The sequence below is a fragment of the Rhinopithecus roxellana genome, chromosome 20 (genome assembly GCF_007565055.1).
Source record: "Rhinopithecus roxellana isolate Shanxi Qingling chromosome 20, ASM756505v1, whole genome shotgun sequence".
In the NCBI taxonomy this organism is placed as follows: domain Eukaryota; kingdom Metazoa; phylum Chordata; class Mammalia; order Primates; family Cercopithecidae; genus Rhinopithecus; species Rhinopithecus roxellana.
This window is the reverse complement of record NC_044568.1, coordinates 74024645-74047534: the sequence shown is the minus strand read 5'-3', so window position 1 is coordinate 74047534 and position 22890 is coordinate 74024645. Positions and strand designations below refer to the sequence as shown.

General features: G+C 47.8%; 1 protein-coding gene across 4 annotated transcripts in view; it reads left to right on the top strand.

Annotated features, from left to right (window-relative positions):
- The window catches only part of MYH11 (myosin heavy chain 11), a 156061-nt gene that overhangs the window by 18332 nt on the left and 114839 nt on the right, over positions 1-22890 (top strand). For all 4 annotated transcript variants that reach the window (XM_030925652.1, XM_030925654.1, XM_030925651.1 and 1 more), the window contains exons 2-3: positions 556-917; positions 16924-17080. In XM_030925652.1, coding sequence (XP_030781512.1) covers positions 573-917; positions 16924-17080 — 502 coding nt within the window. In that variant the 5' untranslated portion in view covers positions 556-572. The remainder of the gene's footprint in view (positions 1-555; positions 918-16923; positions 17081-22890) is intronic.

Below are 22890 nucleotides of genomic sequence, written 5' to 3'. Positions count from 1 at the left end.
GAGTGTAGTGGCACTCTCTTGGCTCGCTGCAACCTCTGCCTCCCGGGTTTGAGCAATTCTGCCTCAGCTTCCAAGTGGCTGGGATTACAGGTGCATGCCACCACACCTGGCTAATTTTTGTATTTTCATTAGAGACAGGGTTTCACCATGTTGGCCATGTTGGTCCTGAACTCCTGGCCTCAAGTGATTCGCCTGCCTTGGCCTCCCACAGTATTGGGATTACAAGTGTGAGCCACCTTGCCCAGCTCTACTTCCTGCCTCTTAACCACTGGGTAGTATTTTACGGTATGGAAATAGTATGGCTTATGTATCCAGCTCTATGTTGATGGACGTTTGGGTTGTTTGACTTTTGGTATTCTAGGCGATGACACACATCCCTTTTTGAAGGGCCTTTGGGTGGTCTCTGTTCTCTGACCACGTACAAAATACTTCAGGTCTTTGTACTTGGTGGGATGTCTCTGCAGACCGAGTTCCTAGGCAGGGCAAGGTGAGTGGCTGATCTGTCTTCAGGGCTTAGTTGTGGTCTGATTCTGACCCTGTTACCTTATTCCACAGGGGACCAACAAGGCACCATGGCACAGAAGGGCCAACTCAGTGACGATGAGAAGTTCCTCTTTGTGGACAAAAATTTCATCAACAGCCCAGTGGCCCAGGCTGACTGGGCCGCCAAGAGACTCGTCTGGGTCCCCTCGGAGAAGCAGGGCTTCGAGGCAGCCAGCATCAAGGAGGAGAAGGGGGATGAGGTGGTTGTGGAGCTGGTGGAGAACGGCAAGAAGGTCACGGTTGGGAAAGATGACATCCAGAAGATGAACCCACCCAAGTTCTCCAAGGTGGAGGACATGGCGGAGCTGACGTGCCTCAATGAAGCTTCCGTGCTACACAACCTGAGGGAGCGGTACTTCTCAGGGCTAATATATGTGAGTACTGCTGGCAGTCAGGTACCTACTGCTGGCCTCATAAGGAAAGCAGGCATTAGAAATGTGTTGGGAGGGCCGAGTGCAATGGCTCATGCCTGTAATCCCAGCACTTTGGGAGGCCGAGGTGGGCAGATCACCAGAGGTCAGAAGTTCGAAACCACACTGGCCAACATGGTGAAACCCTGTCTCTACTAAAAATACAAAAAGTAGCCGAGCATGGTGGTGTGCACCTGTAATCTCAGCTACTGGGGAGGCTGGGGCAGAAGAATTGCTTGAACCCAGGAGGTGGAGGTTGCAGTGAGATTGTTTTATTGCACTGCAGCCTGGGTGACAGAATAAGACTCTGTCTCAAGGATAAAAAAAAAAAAAAGAAATGTGTTGGGAGGCTGACAGTTTGATCAAGGGAGATTACAAGATGAGGCGGCATCATTCCAACGTAGCTTCATAGCTCAGCCCTTGAACAGGTTATTTCGCCTGTTGAAGCCTCGGTTTTCCTATCAGTAAAATGGGAATAATCACCCTCATTACAGACAGGGGGTGTGACAATCCCATGTTATTACATATGCCAAGTGCCAAGACATACGACAAACTCTCAACAGATTTCCTTGGCATCGTTCTGTCCTTCTTTCCTCTTGAAAGTAAAGAGCTCATAACTGCTTAGGAAAGGCTGGTTTGTCTTGGCAGCCAGGTGGGTAGGAGACATGAGGATGTGGCTAGGTTTTAGGGAGGCCTTCCTTGTCACAGAGGGGAATGTTCAGATTGATCCTAGGACTCTTTCAGGTAGACTTGCAGATCAGAGTGGACTAGAGATGGCACAATATGGTAGCCACTGGCCACTCGTGGCTAACCAAATTTAGATTTAAATTAATTAAAAGAAACATTAGACCAGGTATGGTGGCTTATGCCTGTAATCCCAGCACTCTGGGAGGCCAAGGCGGGTAGATCACTTGAGGTCAGGAGTTCGAGACCAGCCTGGCCAACTTGATGAAACCCCGTCTCTACTAAAAATACCAAAATTAGCCGGGTATGGTTGTGCACACCTGTAATCCCAGCTACTTGGGAGGCTGTGGCAGGAGATTTACTTAAATCCAGGAGGCAGAGGTTGCAGTGAGCCAAGATTGTGCCATTGCACTCCAGCCTGGGCAATAAGAGCGAAACTCCATCTCAAAAAAAAAAAAAAAATTAAAAAATTTATTGGCTGGGTAAATGGGTTCGCACCTGTAATCTCAGCACTTTGGGAGGCCAAGGTGGGTGGATCACCTGAGGTCAGGAGTCCTAGACCAGCCTGGCCAACATAGTAAAACCCCGTCTCTACTAAAAATACAAAAATTAGCCAGGCATGGTGGTATGCGCCTGTTATCCTGGCTTCTTGGGAGGCTGAGGCAGGAGAATCGCTTGAACCTGGGAGACGGAGGTTGCAGTGAGCCAAGATCGCGTTATTGTACTCCAGCCTGGGCGACAAGAATGAAATTTCATCTCTAAATAAATACATAAATAAAAGAAAATAAAAAATAACAAATTTATTTCTTTTGTTGTATTGGCCCTGGGTCAAGTAGTCAATAGCCACCTGTGGCTAGTGGTGGGTGTACTGCGTAGCATCAGTGCAGAATGTTCCCATTATCATAGAAGGTTCTGTTGGACTGCCTGGACTAGATGATTGGGGCTTGGAGTGTGACGCTGTGGGGCATGGGTCCATTGTGGGATTGGATCAGCTTTCTAGAACAAGAAGGATATTGATATCCCCATGACGCCAGACCGGTGCACAGAGGTTACCCAACCCAGCCTATGTCAATCTCTTCTCTCTGAAAGGGCTTTGCTCACCCTTGAGCAGGTTACTTCATGCCTCTGAAGCTTTGTTTCCTTTTCTGTAAAATGGATGCAAGAATAGTACCAGCCTCTTGGGAGCCGGGCATAGTGGCTCATGCCTGTAATCCCAGCACTTTGGGAAGCTGAGACAAGTGGATCACTTGAGCCCAGGAGTTTGAGACCAGCCTGGGCAACACAACAAGACCCCATCTCTGCAAAAAGAAACTAGCCAGGCGCAGTGGTGCGTACCCATAATCCCAGCTACTCAGGGAGGCTGAGGCAGGAGGATCACTTGAGCCCAGAAGTTCAAGGCTGCAGTGAGCTGTGATTGTGCCACTGCATTCTGGCCTGGGTGACAGAGCCAGACCTTGTCTGTTTTTTAAAAAAAAAATAGTACCAGCCTCATGGAGCGGGTTACTCTAAAGAGAAAACACTTAACACACTTCCTGCTGCATGTTAAGTGTAGGCACTGAAAATGTTAACTGTTATTAGATTGCTTTTGGCTGTGATCATGATCACTTTTGATTTTACTAGTAAGATGATGTTCTTCCATCCCTTGGCATCCTTCTGTCCCTTTGGTCCTGGTCTGTACATTTTGCCAAGTGAAAATTACAAAAAGCCCCTTGTCATCTCTAAAAATGTCCTGCACATTTTTTTCCTAATTAGGAGACTAAGACACGTTCACTATGGAACACTTGGAGAATTCAGAAAGCATAGTGAACACAAAGCGGAAAAATTGGTCCTTAACCAGAGATGCTGTGCGTTGTCTCTTTGTGAGCCTGGTATATGTTTACATATTTAAAGCCTATTGGGCACACAGTTCAGTGACTTGCTCTTTTTTCCGTTTGGAAATGCTCAGTGTTGACTTGTGTGATGTATCTCAGGCAGCCCCAAAGGTACCCCTTTTAAGGAGTAGTATAGAATATGTCATGGGGATAGGCCATATTTCCACTGTTCTTATAGGCATTTCAGAAGGGGTTACAGTGGCTTTTTAAAGAGTCAAATGGTAAGAGTGAGCAACTGAGCAACTCATGACTTTTTTTTTTTTTTTTTTTGAGATGGGGGCTTACTCCATCATCCAGGCTGGAGTGCAGTGGTTCCATCATAACTCACTACAGCTTCCAAGTCCTGGGTTCAAGCGATCCTCTCATCTCAGCCTCCTGAGTTGCTGTGGACCACAGGCGTGCACCACCACACCTGGCTAATTAAAAAAAAAAAAAAATTCTAGAGACTGGGATCTCACGAGATCGCCCAGGCGGGTCTCGAACTCCTAGCTTCAAGCCATCTCCTGCCTTGACTTTTCACGGTGCCGGGATTACGGGTGGGAGCCACTGTGCCCAGCCATAACTATTGAATATGTTCTCCAACCCAAGTGCTGTAGCTTGACATGTTTTATTTTATTTAACACGGCATCCACCGAGTTGAAAATGTTTGCCCCTTTTAGAGGAGGAAGCTGAGGTGCAGTGCTGTAAGTGTATCTTTACCTTCTTAAGTAGGGGACGTCTCTTGTCTGTGGCACTGTTTGTATGGAAATATTATTGATCTGGGGATGTTGGTATGTTAGACATTTTCTCTTTCTTCCCTTCTTTTCCTTCCTTCTCTTTCTTTTTCTTTGTTTTTCTTGCTTTCTTTCTTGATGGAACTTCACTCTTGCTCCTCCAGCTGGAGTGCAGTGGAGCGATCTTGGTTCACTGCAACCTCCGCCTCCCGGGTTCAAGTGATTCTCCTGCCTCAGCCTCCCGAGTAGCTGGGATTGCGGGGATGTGCCACCACGCCAGGCTGATTTCTGTATTTTTAGTAGAGACGGGTTTCACCATGCTGGCCAGGCTGGTCTCCAACTCCTGACCTCAGTTGATCCACTTGTCTCAGCCTCCCAAAGTGCTGGAATCGCAGGCCTGAGCCACCGTGCCCAGTCAGTATATTGGATGTTTCTAAAGAGGCCCGTCTGTAGGGAACTAGAGGGAAAATTGGACTCTTTGGGGCCCAGGTCTTCCATCTAAGACATATCATCTCCATCTAGGGAGTTTCAGGACAGGCCTATGTATTCATCTCACCTGCTGTCCTCAAATAGAAATCAGAAAAAAACATACTAAGGGGCGTATGAAGGTCCTGAGACTCAAAATATCTTCTGACAGCAGATTAAAAATAAATGAATCAAAGCTTCAAATTCCTGCTGTGCTTCTCTAGACAGATTAGATTAAAATCCTTTCAGCCTTGTGATGATGGCCCCGTTCTTCTCTTGTTCCTTTCTGGTCAATTTAATTGCTTAATAGAAACCGTTGTCCATGACGGAGAAGATAAAGAAGGAAAGGGGTTGGGGTGGGGGAGCACAGTGAGTTACTCTTGCAGCCCATAATAGCAGCATGCATGACTCTTGTTAATAGGCGGGTGGTGAAGTGATGCCAGGTCTGTGGTCTGGCATGCATGACTTTGCCCTCTGTGATGAAGATGAACTTTTCTCCTCCATTCCGCAAGGCTCGCCTCAAACGATGGGCCTTTGAGAAGGTTCTGGCAGACCTCTTGTCCTCTTGGATCTAGAAGAGTCTATAGAAGCCAGAGGAGCTTGTCTCCTTATCTTAGAGATGCAGGTTCTGGGCTCAGCAATGTCCAATCTACCTAAACTGCTGAAGACCATTTGTGGCATACCTGGAGGGGAGCACAGCTTTGATGCCTGGAACTAAGGGCCCCTTGGTCTTCTGAATGCTGTCTTTTGGTTGAGTTCCATCTGCTTGAATTCTTTTTTTTTTTTTTTTTTTTTTGGAGGCGGAGTCTCGCTCTGTCGCCCGGACTGGAGTGCAGTGGCCAGATCTCAGCTCACTGCAAGCTCCGCCTCCCGGGTTTACGCCATTCTCCTGCCTCAGCCTCCTGAGTAGCTGGGACTACAGGCGCCCGCCACCTCGCCCGGCTAGTTTTTGTATTTTTAGTAGAGACGGGGTTTCACCGTGTTAGCCAGGATGGTCTCGATCTCCTGACCTTGTGATCCACCCGTCTCGGCCTCCCAAAGTGCTGGGATTACAGGCTTGAGCCACCGCACCCGGCCTTGAATTCTTTGTCTCCTACTGGTCTTCAGCAGGCAGGAATTACTGAAGGAGGAATTCTCCTCCTCCTTCTTTCTTTTTTCTTTTTCTTTGCTTCTTTCTTTTTTATTCTTTTTTCTTTTTTCTTATTTCTTTCTTCTTTCTTTTTGTTTCACCTCACCCCCTCCTCTCTCTTATATCTTTCTTCTTTCTTTCTTTCTTTTTCTTTCTTCTTCTTTCTTCTTCGTTTCTTTCTTTTTTTCCTCCTCCCTCCCTCTCTCTCTCTCTCTCTCTCTCTTTCTTTCTTTCTTTCTTTCTTCTTTCTTTCTTTCCTTCTTGGGTTTCTTTCTCTCTCTCTCTCTCTCTCTCTCTCTCTCTCTCTCTCTTTCTTTCTTTCTTTCTCGGGTTTTTTTCTTTCTTTTTTCTTTTTCTTTCTTTTGAGATGTGGTCTTACTCTGTTGCCCAGGCTGGAATACAGTGGCATGAACTCGGCTCACTGCAACCTCTGCCTACTGGGACTCAAGAGATCATCCTACTTCAGTCTTCTGAGTAGCTGGGTCTACAGGCACATAGCACCATGCCCTGCTAATTTTTTTGTGTTTCTGGTACAGATGGGGTCCCACTGTATTGCCCAAACTGATCTCGAACTCCTGAGCTCAAGCGATCTACCTACTTCGGCCTCCCAAAATGTTAGGATTACAGGCATGAGATTGCTCCACTGCACTCCAGCCTGGATGACAGAGTGAGACTCAAACAAAAAAAAAGATGAGGATGTTGAGGCTTAGATGTGCTCAGTCCCATAACTGGAAAGTGGGCAGAGCTGGGATTCAGACAAGGTCTGTGTGAGTCTAGGGACAGGGTGACTACCCATGCAAAGGGCTTTTGGGGTGATAGGCTTAGAGCAGGAGGTGATGGTCGTGGACTGGAGCCGGTAGGGACAGTGCCAGAGGCCTCGTTAGCTTTGAGGTAGACAAGTTTTAAGTGCACAGCAAGAAGGAATTGAACCTTTTATTATGATTCCTTAAGCACCTACTAGGTGCTAGGCTAATGATTACAACCTGCTAACACAGAGGCGTGATTTTTTTTTTTTAATTGAGTTAATACATCAAAAAACGAAAGAAATTTGTTTCTGGTACTGCTTGAAAAAGCAGAGGACCTGACACTCCAGAATGCAGGGTGCGAGGTAGCAGTCTCTGTGAGATGGGCTTTGTGCTCTCTGCTTTTCCGCAGACCCCACCACTCCCTGTCATCTCCCAGGCCCTGGTAGCCGTTGACCATGGCACCTCTTTTGTTCACTCCCACACACCCTGCTTCACTCATGCCTTACCTGCTTTGTCTCTGTAGACAGTGGGACCCTCCACCCTATACCAGACCTCTGGGGTTGGGAAAATCATGATTCAGAGCCAAGGTGGATGGGTCTCCCTGCTTATTGGAACTCCAAGCCCACATCCCCGACCCATGAACCCCAAAGGACATTTTTCCAGTTCTGATCCTGCTTCTGGAATGCCCAGGGGGTCAGGAGAAGCCCTCCTTCCAAACTTGAGCAGGTGACCATTTTTCCACCTTAGAGACCTGGCCCAGCAACCTTAGCCTACTCCGGAAGCAGTGTCTACCCAGGGACACAAGGAGCAAGCAGACTGAGCAGAGGCCTCCTGGGTGCCAGCCACTGCTCTGGTCCCTGGAGGATAGAAAGACGCTATAACTGCAAGCTGACCTTTGTTAAGCCCCAGGAATTAGCCCTTGTGGTTTTTTTTTTTTTTTAGATGGAGTCTCGTTCTGTCACCCAGGCTGGAGTGCAGTGGTGCGATCTTGCCTCACTGCAACTTTCATCTCCTGGGTTCAAGCGATCCTCCTGCCTCAGCCTCCCAGTAGCTGGGATTACAGGCACCCGCCACCATGCTAATTTTTGCATTTTTAGTAGAGAAGGGGTTTCACCATGTTGGTCAAGTTGGTCTTGAACTCCTGACCTCAGATGATCCTCCCGCCTCCGCCTCCCATCGCGCTGGGATTTTAGGCATGAGCCACTGCACCCGGCCTTCTGATCTTTCAAGTCATTATTGCTTCAAAGAACCTCCTCCAGTAATACAAGGATAATCTATGCAAAGACCACAGGAGAATATTTAAAAATAAGTATGGATTGCAAAAAGCAGCCCTCTTCCCTGGAGGCAAACATGATTCACAGGTTCATGTAGGTACACACACATACAACAAACATAAGAAAAAGTCACTCCTTCTGTGTTTTGCAGTTTGATTTTTTCCACTTTAACCCTACCTTATAGTTTTTTCTGTCTGTTCATAACTATCTAGTCAGACTTTTTGACTAGGTAAGACATGCAAATATGAAATAAAATAGTGTACAAGGGAATACAGAACTTCCCCCTTCGTTCCTATTCCTCGCCCTTCCAGTTCCCCTTCTTAGAGACGCTGTGGTTGCTGGTTACATATGTAGCCCTCCAGTGACGTTATTTATTTATTTATATTATTTTTCAAGCTGGAGTCTCACTCTGTCACCCAGACTGGAGTGCAGTGGCATGATCTTGGCTCACTGCAACAGCCCCCTCCCAGGTTCAAGCAATTCTCCTCCCTCAGCCTCCCAAGTAACTGGGACTACAGGTGTGTGCTACCTCGCCCAGCTAGTTTTTGTATTTTTAGAAGAGACGGGGTTTTGCCATGTTGGCCAGGCTGTTCTCGACCTCCTGATCTCAGGTGATCCACCCTCTTCGGCCTCCCGAAGTGCTGGGATTAAAGGCTTAAACCACTGTACCCAGCCTATTACTTTTTTTCTGATGAAGTCTCACTCTGTCACCCGGGCTGGAGTGCAATGGCACGATCTCGGCTCTTGCAACCTATGCCTTCTGGATTCAAGCAATCCTCCTGCCCCAGCCTCCCGAGTAGCTGGGATTACAGGTGTGTGCCACCACACCTGGCTGATTTTTGTATTTTTTGTAAAGATGGGTTTTTGCCCATGTTAGCCAGGCTGGTCTTGAATTCCTGACCTCAAGTGATCCACTCGCCTCAGCCTCTCAAAGTGCTGCAATTACAGGTGTGAGCTGCTCCATCCAGCCTCCAGTGATGTTTTATACACATGCAGCCACACAGAGAGCCCCTCCTGCACCCCTCCAAAATGGCAGCATAGGCCATGGCTGTTGTGTATCTCAATCTTTGGTCATTCATTCATGGTAGTAGAGAGAGGGCCACTGCACAGTCTTCTGCTATAGGGATGAACCATAATGATTAAGCCTATCTGCTATTGGCAGATATTTAGGTTGTTTCTAGTCTTTTTGCTCTTAAAAGCAAGGCTGCAGCACAAGAACATGCTTGGTGGACTGTGTCTGTCTCTAGGTTGGGTATTTAGAAAGCCGTGATATTGCACTGGAGCGTCATAAAGAAGGTGTGATTATCCATCACTTTATTGAGGAAGCTCAGGGGTAGGTCTGTATGCACAAGTCAGGTAAGTGATAAGGCAAAGCCCACACTCTGCCCAGGCCTGTGTGTCTTTTTTTTGAGACCGAGTCTCGCTCTATTGCCCAGGCTGGAGTGCAGTGGCACAATCTCAGCTCACTGCAACCTCTGCCACCTGAGTTCAAGCAATTCTCTTGCCTCAGTCTCCCCAGTAGCTGGGACTATAGGTGCGTGCCACCACGCCTTGCTAATTTTTGTATTTTTAGTAGAGATGAGGCTTCACTGTGTTGGCCAGGCTGGTCTCGAACTCCTGACCTCAGGTGATCCACCCACCTTGGCCTCCCAAAGTGCCAGGATTACAAGTGTGAGCCGCTGCGCCCGGCCAGCCCTGTGTGTTTGAAAGTCAGTGTTCCTTTGCTCCCTTCCCTCCCTGTTCCTCTTTTCTGCTGCAGGCCCTGGGAGCACCCCCTGCTCAGGGCTCTGTGGCTGACCATATAAAGTGTCAGGGAGAAACTGGAGCTGCTTCCTAATACGGTCACAAGAGGGAAATCCTGGGCCTGCAGCTGGGACCTGCTGGTGGCACAGGGCCCATGAGATGCCGGCTGGGACACAGGAGACGGGGATGTTGAAACCTCTGAACTTAACCAGCTGGAGAGGGGCTTACGGGTCCAGAGAGGCAGAAACACAGCCAACTATGGTCGGGCTGGGTCGAGGTGAAGGAGAAGTGGCTGAACAACGTGGGAGGAAGAGCCAGATGCTGAAGCCCTACAGCCCTGCACGAGATATGCAGCTGCCTGCCCCAGTCTTCATAGCCCTACATGAGATATGCAGCTGCCTGCCCCAGTCTTCATAGCCCTGCATGAGATATGCAGCTGCCTGCCCCAGTCTTCATAGCCCTGCATGAGATATGCAGCTGCCTGCCCCAGTCTTCATAGCCCTGCACGAGATATGCAGCTGCCTGCCCCAGTCTTCCCTTCACTCCATCGTCATACCCTGGTTGGCTTGGAAAGCTTTTGCAGAACTCAGCAGAGGTTCAGATCTACCTGGAAGTATGGATTAAGTGCTTGCTCTGCGCATGGCACTGGGAGAGATGTCCCAAACAAAGAGGATGAAAGTCATATATTCCTCTTTCAGAAGTTGGTGATGGAGTTGAAAAGACAGTGTGGTCCTTCCTTCTTTTTAAAAATTCATTTTATTCTTTTTTTTTTTTTTTTTTCTTTGAGACAGTCTCACTCTGTCACCCAGGCTGGAGTGTGGTGGCATGATCTCACCTCACATAACCTCTGCCTCCTTGGTTCAGGTGACTCTCCTGCCTCAGCCTCCTGAGTAGCTGGAATGACAGGCATGCACCACCACACCCAGCTAATTTTTGTATTTTTAGTAAAGACGGGGTTTTGCCATGTTAGCCAGGCTGGTCTCAAACTCCTGACCTCAAGTGATCTGACATCCTCCACTTCTCAAAGTGCTGGTATTAAAGGTGTGAGCCACCATGCCCGGCCTCTTCCTTCTTCTTAAAAATTTATTTCCCTCCCTCCTTTCCTCCTTCCCTCCCTCCCTCTGCTGCCCAGGCTGGAGTGCAGCACCATGATCTCGGCTCACTGTAACCTCCACCTCCTGGGTTCAAGTGATTCTCCTACCTCAGCCTCCCCAATAGCTGGGATCACAGGGCCCCGCTATCACGCCTGGCTGATTTTTGTATTTTTAGTAGAGACAGTATTTTGCCATGTTGGCCAGGCTGGTCTCGAACTCCTGACCTCAAATGATCTGACCTCCTCGGCCTCCCGAAGTACTCGGATTACAGCTGACTGAGTTTCTACCCCGTGCCTGGCACTGTGCAGGGTGCAGGAGATACAGTAATGTGCGTGTCACAGTCCAGGAGGTGACATTTAGGCAGAGCTCTAATAGAGGAGAGGGAAACAGCTGTGGGAAGATGAGGGGAAAAGCGTACCAGATGGACGGAACAGCATATTGAAGGCTCTAAGGTGGCAAGACTTTCTCTGTCATGAAATGAAGGGAGCACAGTAAGAGTCACTAAATAACATTGATTGAGCACCTACTACATACCAGCCGCCATGCTAAACGCTTTTCAAGCATTATCTCGCAGCACACCTATGAAGGGCTTGTTAGTATGCCTCCCTGGTTTGTAGATAGGATAAGTAAGACTCAGAGAGGTTAAGGGACTTGCCCAGGGTCACACAACTAAGAAATAGCAGAGTGAAGGTTCAAATTCAAGTACCCCATACCCAGTTCTGAGCCCTCAACCACTGCCCTTTACTGCCTCCAAGTCAAGGACTTGAGGACGGGTTGGGCTGTAAATGATACCTACATTCAAAAGGGGCGTGGCAGTGGGCATGGCCCCAGAGGAGCTGGAGATGGAGTCAAGACCTGAAGGAGGGTGGGGCTGTGTTGACCTTTGTCCAGATGACCACGGACTGGGCACTTGTTCTTTGGGAGGCTTGTCCTGGGGACTGGGGACACCAATGAACAGGACATAGCCCCTGGCCTGGCTCAGTGCGGTCCCCTGAGTACCTACTGCTACAGTGCAAGGTCCCCAGGTCACAGAGGTGAAGTCAGGCTGTCCCTGCTCTCAAGAAGCTGTATCATTAATTTATTCCCCTGGTATGCATTTAACAAGCATTTAGTTAGCACCTATTCTATACCGAGGCCTGTGCTGGGACTGGAGAAAGAAGGGGTTCTCCGGCCTCAAGGTATTTGCAACTGGTGTTTGCAGGATGGGCGGGAGGGTCCTGGGTGACGGAATGGGGAAGAGGGGTGTCCAGGCAGGCAGTCTCCCACTCCTAGCCCCACCAGGCTGGATGTGGCGCCTGGGCCCCGCTTACCTTTCATCCTTGCTCTGCTTTTCCATTTGGGTCCAGTGGAGCTGCTGCTACCAAGCTGCTTATAGTTCAGCCCCACGGACCCCATGTCCGGTTTTTCTGCCCATGTCCCTGCTTTGTCTTGTCCTAAGCTGGTTAACACCTTGTTGTCCTTTAAGACTCAGCACAGGGAATACCTCCCCACCTGGAGGTGTCCCTCACCACCCCCAGTGTGGGTTAAGGCCTTCCCTTCCTTGTTCCTATCATTCTCTGTTCTTATGACGTGTTTTAATGTACTTGTCTCCCACTCTGATCTAAGTTCTTTAAGGACAGGAGGTATCATTGATTTCTTTGTATCCAGCCTCTGACACAGGCGTGGTATATAGTAGGTGCTCAGTAAATGGTTGATGGCTATTTAGACAGGCATATGTTGACTCATTTATGTTCCTTTAAGGGGATGGTGAGAACCTCTGTCTCCATCAATCCTGTTTCTGTTTTTTTTTTTTTTGAGACGGAGTCTCCCTCCGTCACCCAGGCTGGAGTGCAATGGCACCATCTCGGCTCACTACAACCTCCACCTCCCAGGTTCAAGTGATTCTCCTGCCTCAGCCTGCCGAGTAGCTAGGACTACAATCGTGCGCCACCATGCCCTGCTAATTTGTTGTATTTTTGGTAGAGATGGGGTCTCGCTGTGTTGCCTACGTTGGTCTTGAATTCCTGAGTGTGAGCAATCTGCCTTCCTTGGCCTCCCAAAATGTTGGGATTATAGGTATGAACCACTGCACCCAGCTATCCTGTACCTTTGAAGAATATCATTCCCCTGCGGCACCCCCAGACACTACATACCATTGTCCCTTAGCAGACTGAGCCCTGGAAGGACCTTCCCACTCTCTCTTTTTCTTTCTTCCTCTCTCTCTCTCTCTGTCTCTGTCTCTCTCTCTCTCTCTTGTTCTTTCTTTCTCCCCTCCCTTCCTCCGTCCCTCCCTCCCTTCTTTCCTTCCCTTCCTTCCTTCCTTTCCTTCCTTTCCTTCCTCTCCTTCCTCTCCTTCCTCCCTCCCTCCCTCCCTTCCTTCCTTCCTTCCTTTCCTTCCTTCCTTCTTTCCTTCCTTCCTTCATTTCTTTCTTCCTTTCTTTTGAGAAGAAAGCAATGGTCTAACCATGTCACCCAGGCTGAAGCGCGTGGCACAATCATGGCTTACTGCAACCTCCCAGCCTTCAGCAAACCTCCCACCTCAGCCTCCCAAGTGGCTGGGACTACAGGCAAGTGCTACCATGCCCAGCTAATTTTTAAATTTCTTATAGAGATGGGGTCTCACTGTGTTGCCCAGGCTGGTCTTTCTGGTTCAAGTAATCTTCCTGCCTTGACCTCCCAAAGTGCTGGGATTACAGGTGTGAGCCACCGCACCCGGCCAGACTTTCCCACTCTCTAATTGGCTCCAGCCCTTGACTAAAATCCCCTTGAGGGCAGGGACCCTGTGTTTTTTTTATGTTCTAATATAGTCCCAGCACCTTTTGCGTGGCATCTGGGACAGAATGAATGAATGAATGAATGCATGAATGAACGAACGAACAAACGAATGAACGATCAATAGTTTCTGTTTCTGTCGGATGGGCCTAGGCTGGATAGCATAATGGACCATGCTCATACCTGGGGGGTGGGCCAGGCTGGGCTTGGTGCTGCCAGGATCTTCTTTGGTGACTTAAGTCAAGTCACTTAACTCTCTGTTGCTTGATTCACCCTAGTTGTAACTGAGAGATGGATCTCTGGTTCTCCCTAAGTCGCTTACAGGGAAGAGGATATGCTTTATGGCTGTCAGAGTCTGGGGCAGTACTGATGTTTATCGTTTGGGGAAAGCAGTTCCTGTGAGACGGGTTGAAGCCTGTCTCCTGAACTGTGACCTCAACCATGGGAAAATCTAGTATCCAGTAAGGAAAAATCATGATGATACTGTCTCACCACGTACAGCATAGCATGACTCCCCCTTCCCTGATCTGATTATTTTCAGATGCTCCTATTCACCCGGCAGGACAGGACTGCTATTTTTTAAAACGGTAAAGTGCATATAACATAAAATTTACCATTTTAAACGTTTTAAAGAAAACAGTGCCATTAAGCGCATTCACAGTGTTGTACAGCTATCAATTTCAAGACAGGGTCTTGCTGTGTCACCAGGGGCTAGAGTGCAATGGTACAATCATAGCTCACTATAACCTTGAGCTCCTGGGATCAAGCAATCCTCCTGACTCAGCCTCCCAAGTAGCTGGAACTACAGGTGCTCACCACCATGGCCGGCCATATATATATATTTTGTAGAGATGAAGTCTGGCTGTTGTTGCCTGGGCTGGTCTCAAACTCTTAGCCTGAAGCAGTCCTCCCACCTTGGCCTCGCAAAGTGCTGGGATTACAGGCATGAGCCACTACACTTGGCTCCAGAGCATTTTTATAGCCCCCAAAGGAAACCCCGTGCCCATGAGCAGTTACTCCTCACTTCCCCCCTCTCTCCAGCCCTTGGGAACCACGAGTCTGATTTCTGTCTCCATGGCTTTGCCTACTCTAGACGCTTCACATAAATGAGATAATATAGTACATGACCTTCCGTGCCTGGCTTCTTTCACTAGGCGTATTTTCAAGCTTCATCCACATCGGAGAGCTAGTGTCAGTGGTTTGATCCTTTTTAGGCACGGCTGTGTTTATCTCTGTTTTACAGATGGGGAAGGTATTAATGGTCAGGAGCAGGCACTCTGGGGTAAACAGGAGTTCTAGTTCCCAACTTCCCTCCAGCTGTGTAATCTGGTGGCAACCTCACCACACCTCACTTTGCCCTTCTGTCAAACGGGCAGTGGGGAAATCACTGTTACTGAGTAGTTGTGAAGATTCCATAAAGTGGCTGGGCGCGGTGGCTCACACCTGTAATCCCAGCACTTTGGGAAGCTGAGGCGGGTGGATCATGAGGTCAGGAGATCGAGACCATCCCGGCTCACGCAGTGAAACCCCGTCTCTACTAAAAATACAAAAAAATTAGCCAGGCGTGGTGGTGGGCACCTGTACTCCCAGCTACTCGGGAGGCTGAAGCAGGAGAATCACGTGAACCCGGGAGGCAGAGGTTGCAGTGAGCGGAGATTGTGCCACTGTACTCCAGCCTGGGTGACAGAGTGAGACTCTGTCTCAAAAAAAAAAAAAAAAAAAAGACTCCATAAAGAGATGCCTCTTCCATCCTCTAGAGACTGAGTCACTGCAGTTTCTTCTTAGATATGGACATTGGGAGGTCCCAGAAAGAGATCAGAGGGTGGTGGGAGAAGAGAGAGGTTGGAAGATTATTATTACCTTTTCCTCCCTCCCTCCTGGAACATGGTTTTGGCAGGTGTGTTTCTGAATGGCTGCAGCTCCCTCCAGACAACCCCTTTTTAGGGCTGTGTGACTTTCTATGTCTCCAATGTTCAGTTAACGGCATTCCCTCTCTGGCTGGGTGCAGTGGCTCCCGCCTGTAATCCCAGCACTTTGGGAGGCTGAGATGGGTGCATCGCCTGAGCTCAGGAGTTCGAGACCAGTCTGGGCAATATGGTGAAACCCTGTTTCTACAAAAAATAAAATAAAATTACCTGGGCATGGTTGTGCACACCTGTGATACCACTTACTTGGGAGGCTGAGGCGAGAGGATCACTTAAGCCCAGAAACTCAAGGTTGTAGTGAGCCAAGATCACCCCAGTACACTGCAGCCTGGGCGACAGAGCAAGACGCTGTCTCAAAAAAAAAAAAAAAAAAAAAAAAAAAATAGTAAACAACATTCTCTTCTGTTCTTGCTCTTCAGACTTAACTGCTCCCATCACTGGTTGGGTTTCTTTTTTTTTTTTTTTTTTTTGAGGCGGAGTCTCGCTCTGTCGCCCGGGCTGGAGTGCAGTGGCCAGATCTCAGCTCACTGCAAGCTCCGCCTCCCGGGTTTACGCCATTCTCCTGCCTCAGCCTCCCGAGTAGCTGGGACTACAGGCGCCCGCCACCTCGCCCGGCTAGATTTTTGTATTTTTAGTAGAGACGGGGTTTCACCGTGTTCGCCAGGATGGTCTCGATCTCCTGACCTCGTGATCCGCCCGTCTCGGCCTCCCAAAGTGCTGGGATTACAGGCTTGAGCCACCGCGCCCGGCCTGGTTGGGTTTCTTTAATTCTGCACACATATCTGTAAACAGTCTCTTTATTAAATGTTCCTGAGTTAATATCTTAAGTGTGCTGTTCACTTTCTGTGCCACCTGTTAAATGATGAACATTTCATATGATTGAGCATTTAATCGACCAAAAACAGATCCTATGTAGTGCTTAGTTTGGTGCCCGACACATAGTAAGTGTTCAATGAATGGTGGCTGTCATTTAAGCCAGTGAGGTCCAGGGAGGTAAAGTGACAGTTCGGGGGAGTGGAACTGAGATTTGAACCCAGAGGTCTTTAAAACTCCACAGTTTGGGCAGGTGCAATGGCTCACACCTATAATCCCAGCACTTTGGGAGGCTGAAATGGGAGAATTGCTTGAGCCCAGGAATTTGAGACCAGCCTGGGCAACACAGTGAAACCCACGTCTCTACAAAAAATACAAACATCAGCCAGGCCTGGTGGCACCTGCCTGTAGTCCTGGCTACTCGGGAGGCTGAGGTAGGAGGATCACCTGAGTCCAGAAAAATCAAGGCTGCAGTGAGTCATGTTCACACCACTGTACTCCAGCCTAGGTGACAGAGTGAGACCTCATCTCAAAACAAACACAAACCCCCCTACAGTTGCAAAATATAACATAGGCAGCCTGGAAACCCACTCTTGCCCTTTCTCCTCTTCTCCCATACCTGGAATACCAGAGAGGCCCAGGGTTTCCTACTAAGACCCCAAGCTCCAGTTTCCCCATCTCTCAAATGAGAGTATTGAGTGCTTCTGTGAGATCTGTCTTCCTGGAGGAGGTCTGGAAGTAACCTGGGTTCTCTGTCTGCAGACATACTCTGGCCTCTTCTGCGTGGTGGTCAACCCCTATAAACACCTGCCCATCTACTCGGAGAAGATCGTCGACATGTACAAGGGCAAGAAGAGGCACGAGATGCCGCCTCACATCTACGCCATCGCAGACACGGCCTACAGGAGCATGCTTCAAGGTGAGTGAACCCAGCGAGGGCTGCACGGGGCCAGCTCCAGGGAGCCCCTCCTGTCCTGCTTGTCTGCAGTTCTTGCTAAGAATGTGGAGTTTGGCAGTCGGTGCGAGGGACCAGGAGTCCTGTGGCTGAAAAAGGGAAAAAGCAAAAGGAACATCTGTGTTTGCAGCCTGGGAGGGTGAGGGAGAGCGGAGAGCTTGGGCAAATACGGGCATGGGCCTGCTCCAGCTCCAGCTCTGGGGCCCACTGCCCAAGGGCCCTGCCGGACCAGCCGTCTGCAAAGGATGGGAAGAGGGTGGGGAACAGCTCTGGGGCTGAGCCAGCATGGTCTGTGTTGCCACCTACCCATTCCTCAACCCCTGTGGGACTGTGGGTAAATATCTTTTCCTCTTCAGCCTCAGTTTCCTCATCTGTCAAAAGGGGTGATAGTCTCTATCTTGTAGCTTCTTGTGAAGATTGTTAATGCTGGTTTTTCCAAACTTAAGACTTGTGCCTGCTACCTTTATGTGTATATGTTACTATTTTTACTATTATTTTATTATTTTTGAGACAGAGTCTCACTTTCTCACCAAGCTGAAGTGCAGTGGTGAGATGTTGGCTCCCTGCAACCTCCGCCTCCTGGGCTCAAGCGATTCTCCTGCCTCAGCCTCCCAAGTAGCTGGGACTATAAGCGTGGACTGCCATGTCAAGCTACTTTTAAAAAGATTTTTTTTGTCTTGTTTTGAAATGACACGATCTGGCTATCCTGATTGGTTTCGAACTCCTGGCCTCAGGCGATCCTCCCTCTTCAGCCTCCCAAAGTTCTGGGATTATAGGCGTGAGCCACTGCACCCAGGTCTTCTCAGCTTCTATTTGGAACACTTTGGAGCCCCTGAAATAGCCACCCCCATGTCAAACAGAGGGAGCAGGCAGTTAATAGAAACAAACGTACTAGGTCAGGCAAAGGGTACAAGAAACCCCAAAACTCACACCCCCTCTAAAAGGGCACCAACAGGTGGGAACCCAGGGGTCTGAGCTGGGAGTTGAGAGGAGCCCAGTTCTGGAAGTTCTTGAGGCAGGAATCCAGGTGTGCATGAGAGATGCCACGACCCTGCCCCCAAGGTAGAGGCTCGGGTATAAGTGCCCCAACTTTCTGACAGTTAGCCGGACTCCACAGGTAGGACCAGAACCTTGGCGCCTCTAGGCAGGGCCTGCCATTACCTCCAACGACCAGCAGGTGGAGCCTTGTAAGGACAATCTTGGAGATGTAATCTCTGGTTGTAAAGTGACGGCTCCTGGAGTTAGGTATCTGTCTTTGTATTAAACACACAAACACACGCATTCTTTGTGGTCTCCCTTGATGGAAGAGTATTTACAAAATGGTTCATATACATCTTTGGGAAGTTGAGCATCACAGACCTCAGTGTTCCTATCATTTGGGGTATATGGTTGCAAGTAAGATAACACCTAACTAAAGTGGCTTAACCAGTAGGAGTTAATTGCCTCATATAACAGGAAGCCTAGTGGCTGATTTCAGGGTTGACTTTCTTAGGATTTTTCTCAGCTTCTTCCTCATGGTCACAAAGTGGTAGCCATAGTTCCAGATATCATATTTTCATGTGATAATATCCAAAAGCATGAAGGAAGTGGAGGGTAAGGTTCTTTTCCTGTGTCTCTCTTTTTTTTTTAAATCAGGGGGAAACTTGGTCATAAGCGAACCCCTAAAGCAATCACTGGCAAAGAGGACTGGAGTGTTTATGATTTGTTTGAAACATTTCTGGTTCTTTTTTTTTTTTTTTTTTTTTTGGACAAGATGTCACTCTGTTGCCCAGGTGGGAATGCAGTGGCATGATCTCAGCTCACAGCAACCTCTGCCTCCCATGTTCAAGTGATTCTCCCACCTCGGCCTCCAGAGTAGCTGGGATTACAGGTGTGTGCCACCATGCCTGGCTGATTTTTTGTACTTTTAGTTGAGACCGGGTTTCGCCATGTTGGCCAGGTCTCGAACTCCTGACCTTAAGTTATCTGCCTGCCTTGGCCTCCCAAAGTGTTGGGATTACAGGCATGAGCCACCATGCCCGGCAATTCCTGCTTCTTTTCTGGAGCCGAGGGAGGTCCCGCTAAGCACATTTTCAACTAAATACAAAAAAGAAAGAAAATTCTGTTAGCAAAGGAGAAGGAGGGGAGTGACAGATGGGTAAGCATTTCTACAGTGCTCTGAAAAAAATTATTTGTAATTTTAAAAAGTCTTTAAGATTGTATATTCATTCTAGAAAAACTTAAACATATATTTAAGTAAAAGAGAACTTGCTGGCACCTATGAGTCTATCATCCAAAACTCATCACCATTAACATTTTCTTATATGACCTTTCATTACACTAAGCTAAACGGCATGAATGGAAATGAAGGAAATTTTTACTGTCTGAAGATAATTTGTTTCCGAAAAAGATCACAGAGACCAAAGTTTCACTGTAGATAGTATGTGTGTGGAGGAGGGAAAGAGAGTGGTCACAATATTTGACTGAGCTTGAAAAATGACATTGCAGGCTGGGCACAGTGGTTCATGCCTGTAATCCCGGCACTTTGGGAAGCCCAGATGGGTGGATTGCTTGAGGGCATGAGTTCGAGACCAGCCTGGGCAATATGGTGAAACCCTGTCTCTACAAAAAATACAAAAACTACTTTGGTGTGGTAGCACATACCTGTAGTCCAGCTTCTCCGTACGCTGAGGTGGGAGGATCGCTTGAGACCAGGAAGTAGAGGTTGCAGTGAGCTGAGATCATGCCACTGCACTCCAGCCTGGGTGAGAGAGCCAGACCTTGTCCCAAAAGAAAAGAAAAGAAAAACGACATTGCAAATTATAAAAATAGGTTAATTTCATTTTCCATGTAATAAGAATTTTATTTTAATTACAAGTAGGTGTTAATTTGTAGATTCAGTGTAAAATTAAGGGTAAAATAAATAAATTTTTTCCATAACTTTTTTTGGGGTGAGGGATGAAATCATGTGAGAGTGTAAAACGACATTCTTCATGTCATGCTTGACTTCCGCAGCCTGAGCTAAAGAGCATCATTCTTACAGATTTATTTGATGGGTTACCAGTTTTCCTAAGGGCTTCTTTTACTTCTTTGGTGTTTAAGTCTCTCAAAGCCCCTGTGGTCTTAGCATACATTCAGCTGTGAATTGCCCTGAATCTTTTTCTTTCTTTTATCTTTTTTTTTTTTTTTTTTTTTTTTTTTTTTTTTTTTTTTTTTTTTTACGAAGTTTCCTTCTTGCTGCCCAGGCTGGAGTGCAGTGGCATGATCTCAGCTCACTGCAACCTCCACCTCCTGGGTTCAAGCAATTCTACTGCCTCCGCCTCCCAAGTAGCTGGGATTACAGGCATGCGCCACCACACCTGGCTAATTTTGTATTTTTAGTAGAGATGGTGTTTCACCATGTTAGCCAGGTTGGTCTCAATCTCCTGATCTTGTGATCCCCCCACCTCGGCATCCCAAAGTGCTGGGATTACAGGCATGCACCATCACGCCCTGCTAATTTTGTATTTTTAGTAGAGATGGGACTTCACCATGTTGGTCAGGCTGGTCTTGAACTCCTGGCCTCAGGTAATCTGCCCACCTTGGCCTCCCAAAGTGGTGGGATGACAGGCGTGCACCACTGCACTTGGCCCCTGAATCTTTTTTTGGACTTTCCAAGGCCACTGACTTTGCCAATCACTGCACCTTATTTCGCAGAGCTGCCACTTTGTTTTGTGTTTGTATCATGATGATGGATATTGACACCCAATAATTGGCAAGGTGAAGCCATTGAATCGTAGGTGGCGGAGAAGGAGGTTTTGGTGGAGTTTGACAGCTCATGTCATCATTGAAGAATACTTTTGTGTTATGGGGACTTTTGCTTTCCCAGACCAGCAGTCCCCAACCTTTTTGACACCAGGGATGAGTTTCGTGGAAGTCAGTTTTTCCATGGACCACAGGAGAGAGATAGTTCGGGATGATTCCAGCATACTACATTTATTGTGCACTTTATTTCTATGATTATGTTGTAATATGTAGTGAAATAATTATATAACTCACCATAATGTAGAATCAGTGGGAGCCCTGAGCTTGCTTTCCTGCAACTAGATGGTCCCATCTAGAGGTGGAGACAGTGGCAGATCATCAGGCATTAGGTTCTCATAAGGAGCACACAGCCTGGATCCCTCACATGTACAGTTCACAATAGGGTTCATGGTTCTATAAGAATCTAATGCTGCCTCTGATCTGACAGGAGGCAGAGCTCAGGTGGTAATTGGAGTGATAGGGAGTGGCTGTAAATACAGATGAAGGCCACTACTCACCTCCTGCTGTGCAGTACCAGTTGGTGGTGCAGTGATTTGAGACGCCTACCCTAGACCACCTCTTAACTGTGGGGCAATGTTGTAATTGACAAGGACACCCTGTTTTCATATATTTGATTCCTCGTGGGCTCTAGGTTTTAACACAAAATTGCATAGTCAGCTCTCTGAAACTACTTAGAAATGTTCACTTGACACATAGTAAGCTCCAGTAGGAAATGACAATCATGATTGAGCACAGCAGCATGTCTCCAGTCCTAGCACTTTGGGAGTCCCAGGCAGGAGGACCACTTGAGGCCAGGTTGAGGCCAGGAGTTAGAGACCAGACTGGGCAACACAGTGAGCTCTTGTCTCTACAAAAGAAATAATTAGCTGGCCACAGTGACATGAGTCTGTAGTCCTAGCTACTCTGGAGGCTGAGGCAGGAGGCTGAGTCCTAGCTACTCTGGAGACTTGAGCCCAGGACTTCAAGAATGTGGTGAACTATGATCATGCTATGGTACTCCAGCCTTGGCAACACAGTAAGACCCTGCCTCAAAAGAAAGAAAGAAAGAAAATAACAACCATGAGTACACACATCCATAAAAGATAAACTCTTAATTTAAATGTTAACCAACAGCTGCAGTGCACTCGTCTATTTTGGCATGACCTGGTGCTTTCTGGCAAATCATTGATGGTGGACTCCAAAAATAAAAAGAATCTCAAAAACCATGGAGAAAAATTTTAACTTGGGAAGAGTTCTGTTCATCTGCTTAATTTTTTCCCCCATTCCCAAGTAAGAAATTGTTTTTTGTGAAGAAACATGTAGGCCCAGTGTGTTGACTCCATTGATAAATGGCACTGTCTCATTCTGTTAAGTCACTGGGCTGGGATCCACATCAAGCTTACCGTGAAGGTGGAAAGGGAAAGCTAGCACACGTGGCTTCTTCCTTGAGTTCTCCATGGAAAAGATGGGGTGTAAAAAGGCGGGATTGAGGAGGGATGGGTAACACACATGCACTGAATATAAGATGAAGCATTGCAGTTGTGTCGCATGGACAGTAAATTCCTGAGGACCCATAAACTGCATCCTTCTCTGCATGTTCATCATTGTATCTCCAGCACATTTTCTGTGCCTGGCACATAGTAGCTGCTCAGCTAATATTTGTTGAATGAATGAATTATTAGAATTATTTATAGAAAAGAAGCTACCAGGGTCAGGATGGATGGGGTGGGTTATTTGGCAGAGGTGGGCTTCATAAGCTTCAAAAAATGGTTTGCTAAGATGAGAGAAAGGGGACGGGGATGGCTTTCTAGCCAAGAATAATACAAGCATAAATGTAGGGGTGAGAATGGGTATGATGAGTGTGAGAGGAGCCAGTTTAGAGGGGTTGACTAGTATACTGTGGCAGGGAGCTCAGAGCCAGAGCTCAGCCCTTTGCTGCCTCACAGGAGTTGGGAATATGGGAGGGACTTTCTAAGAGATGCTTTACAACACGTCATCCTCCCAAATGGAAG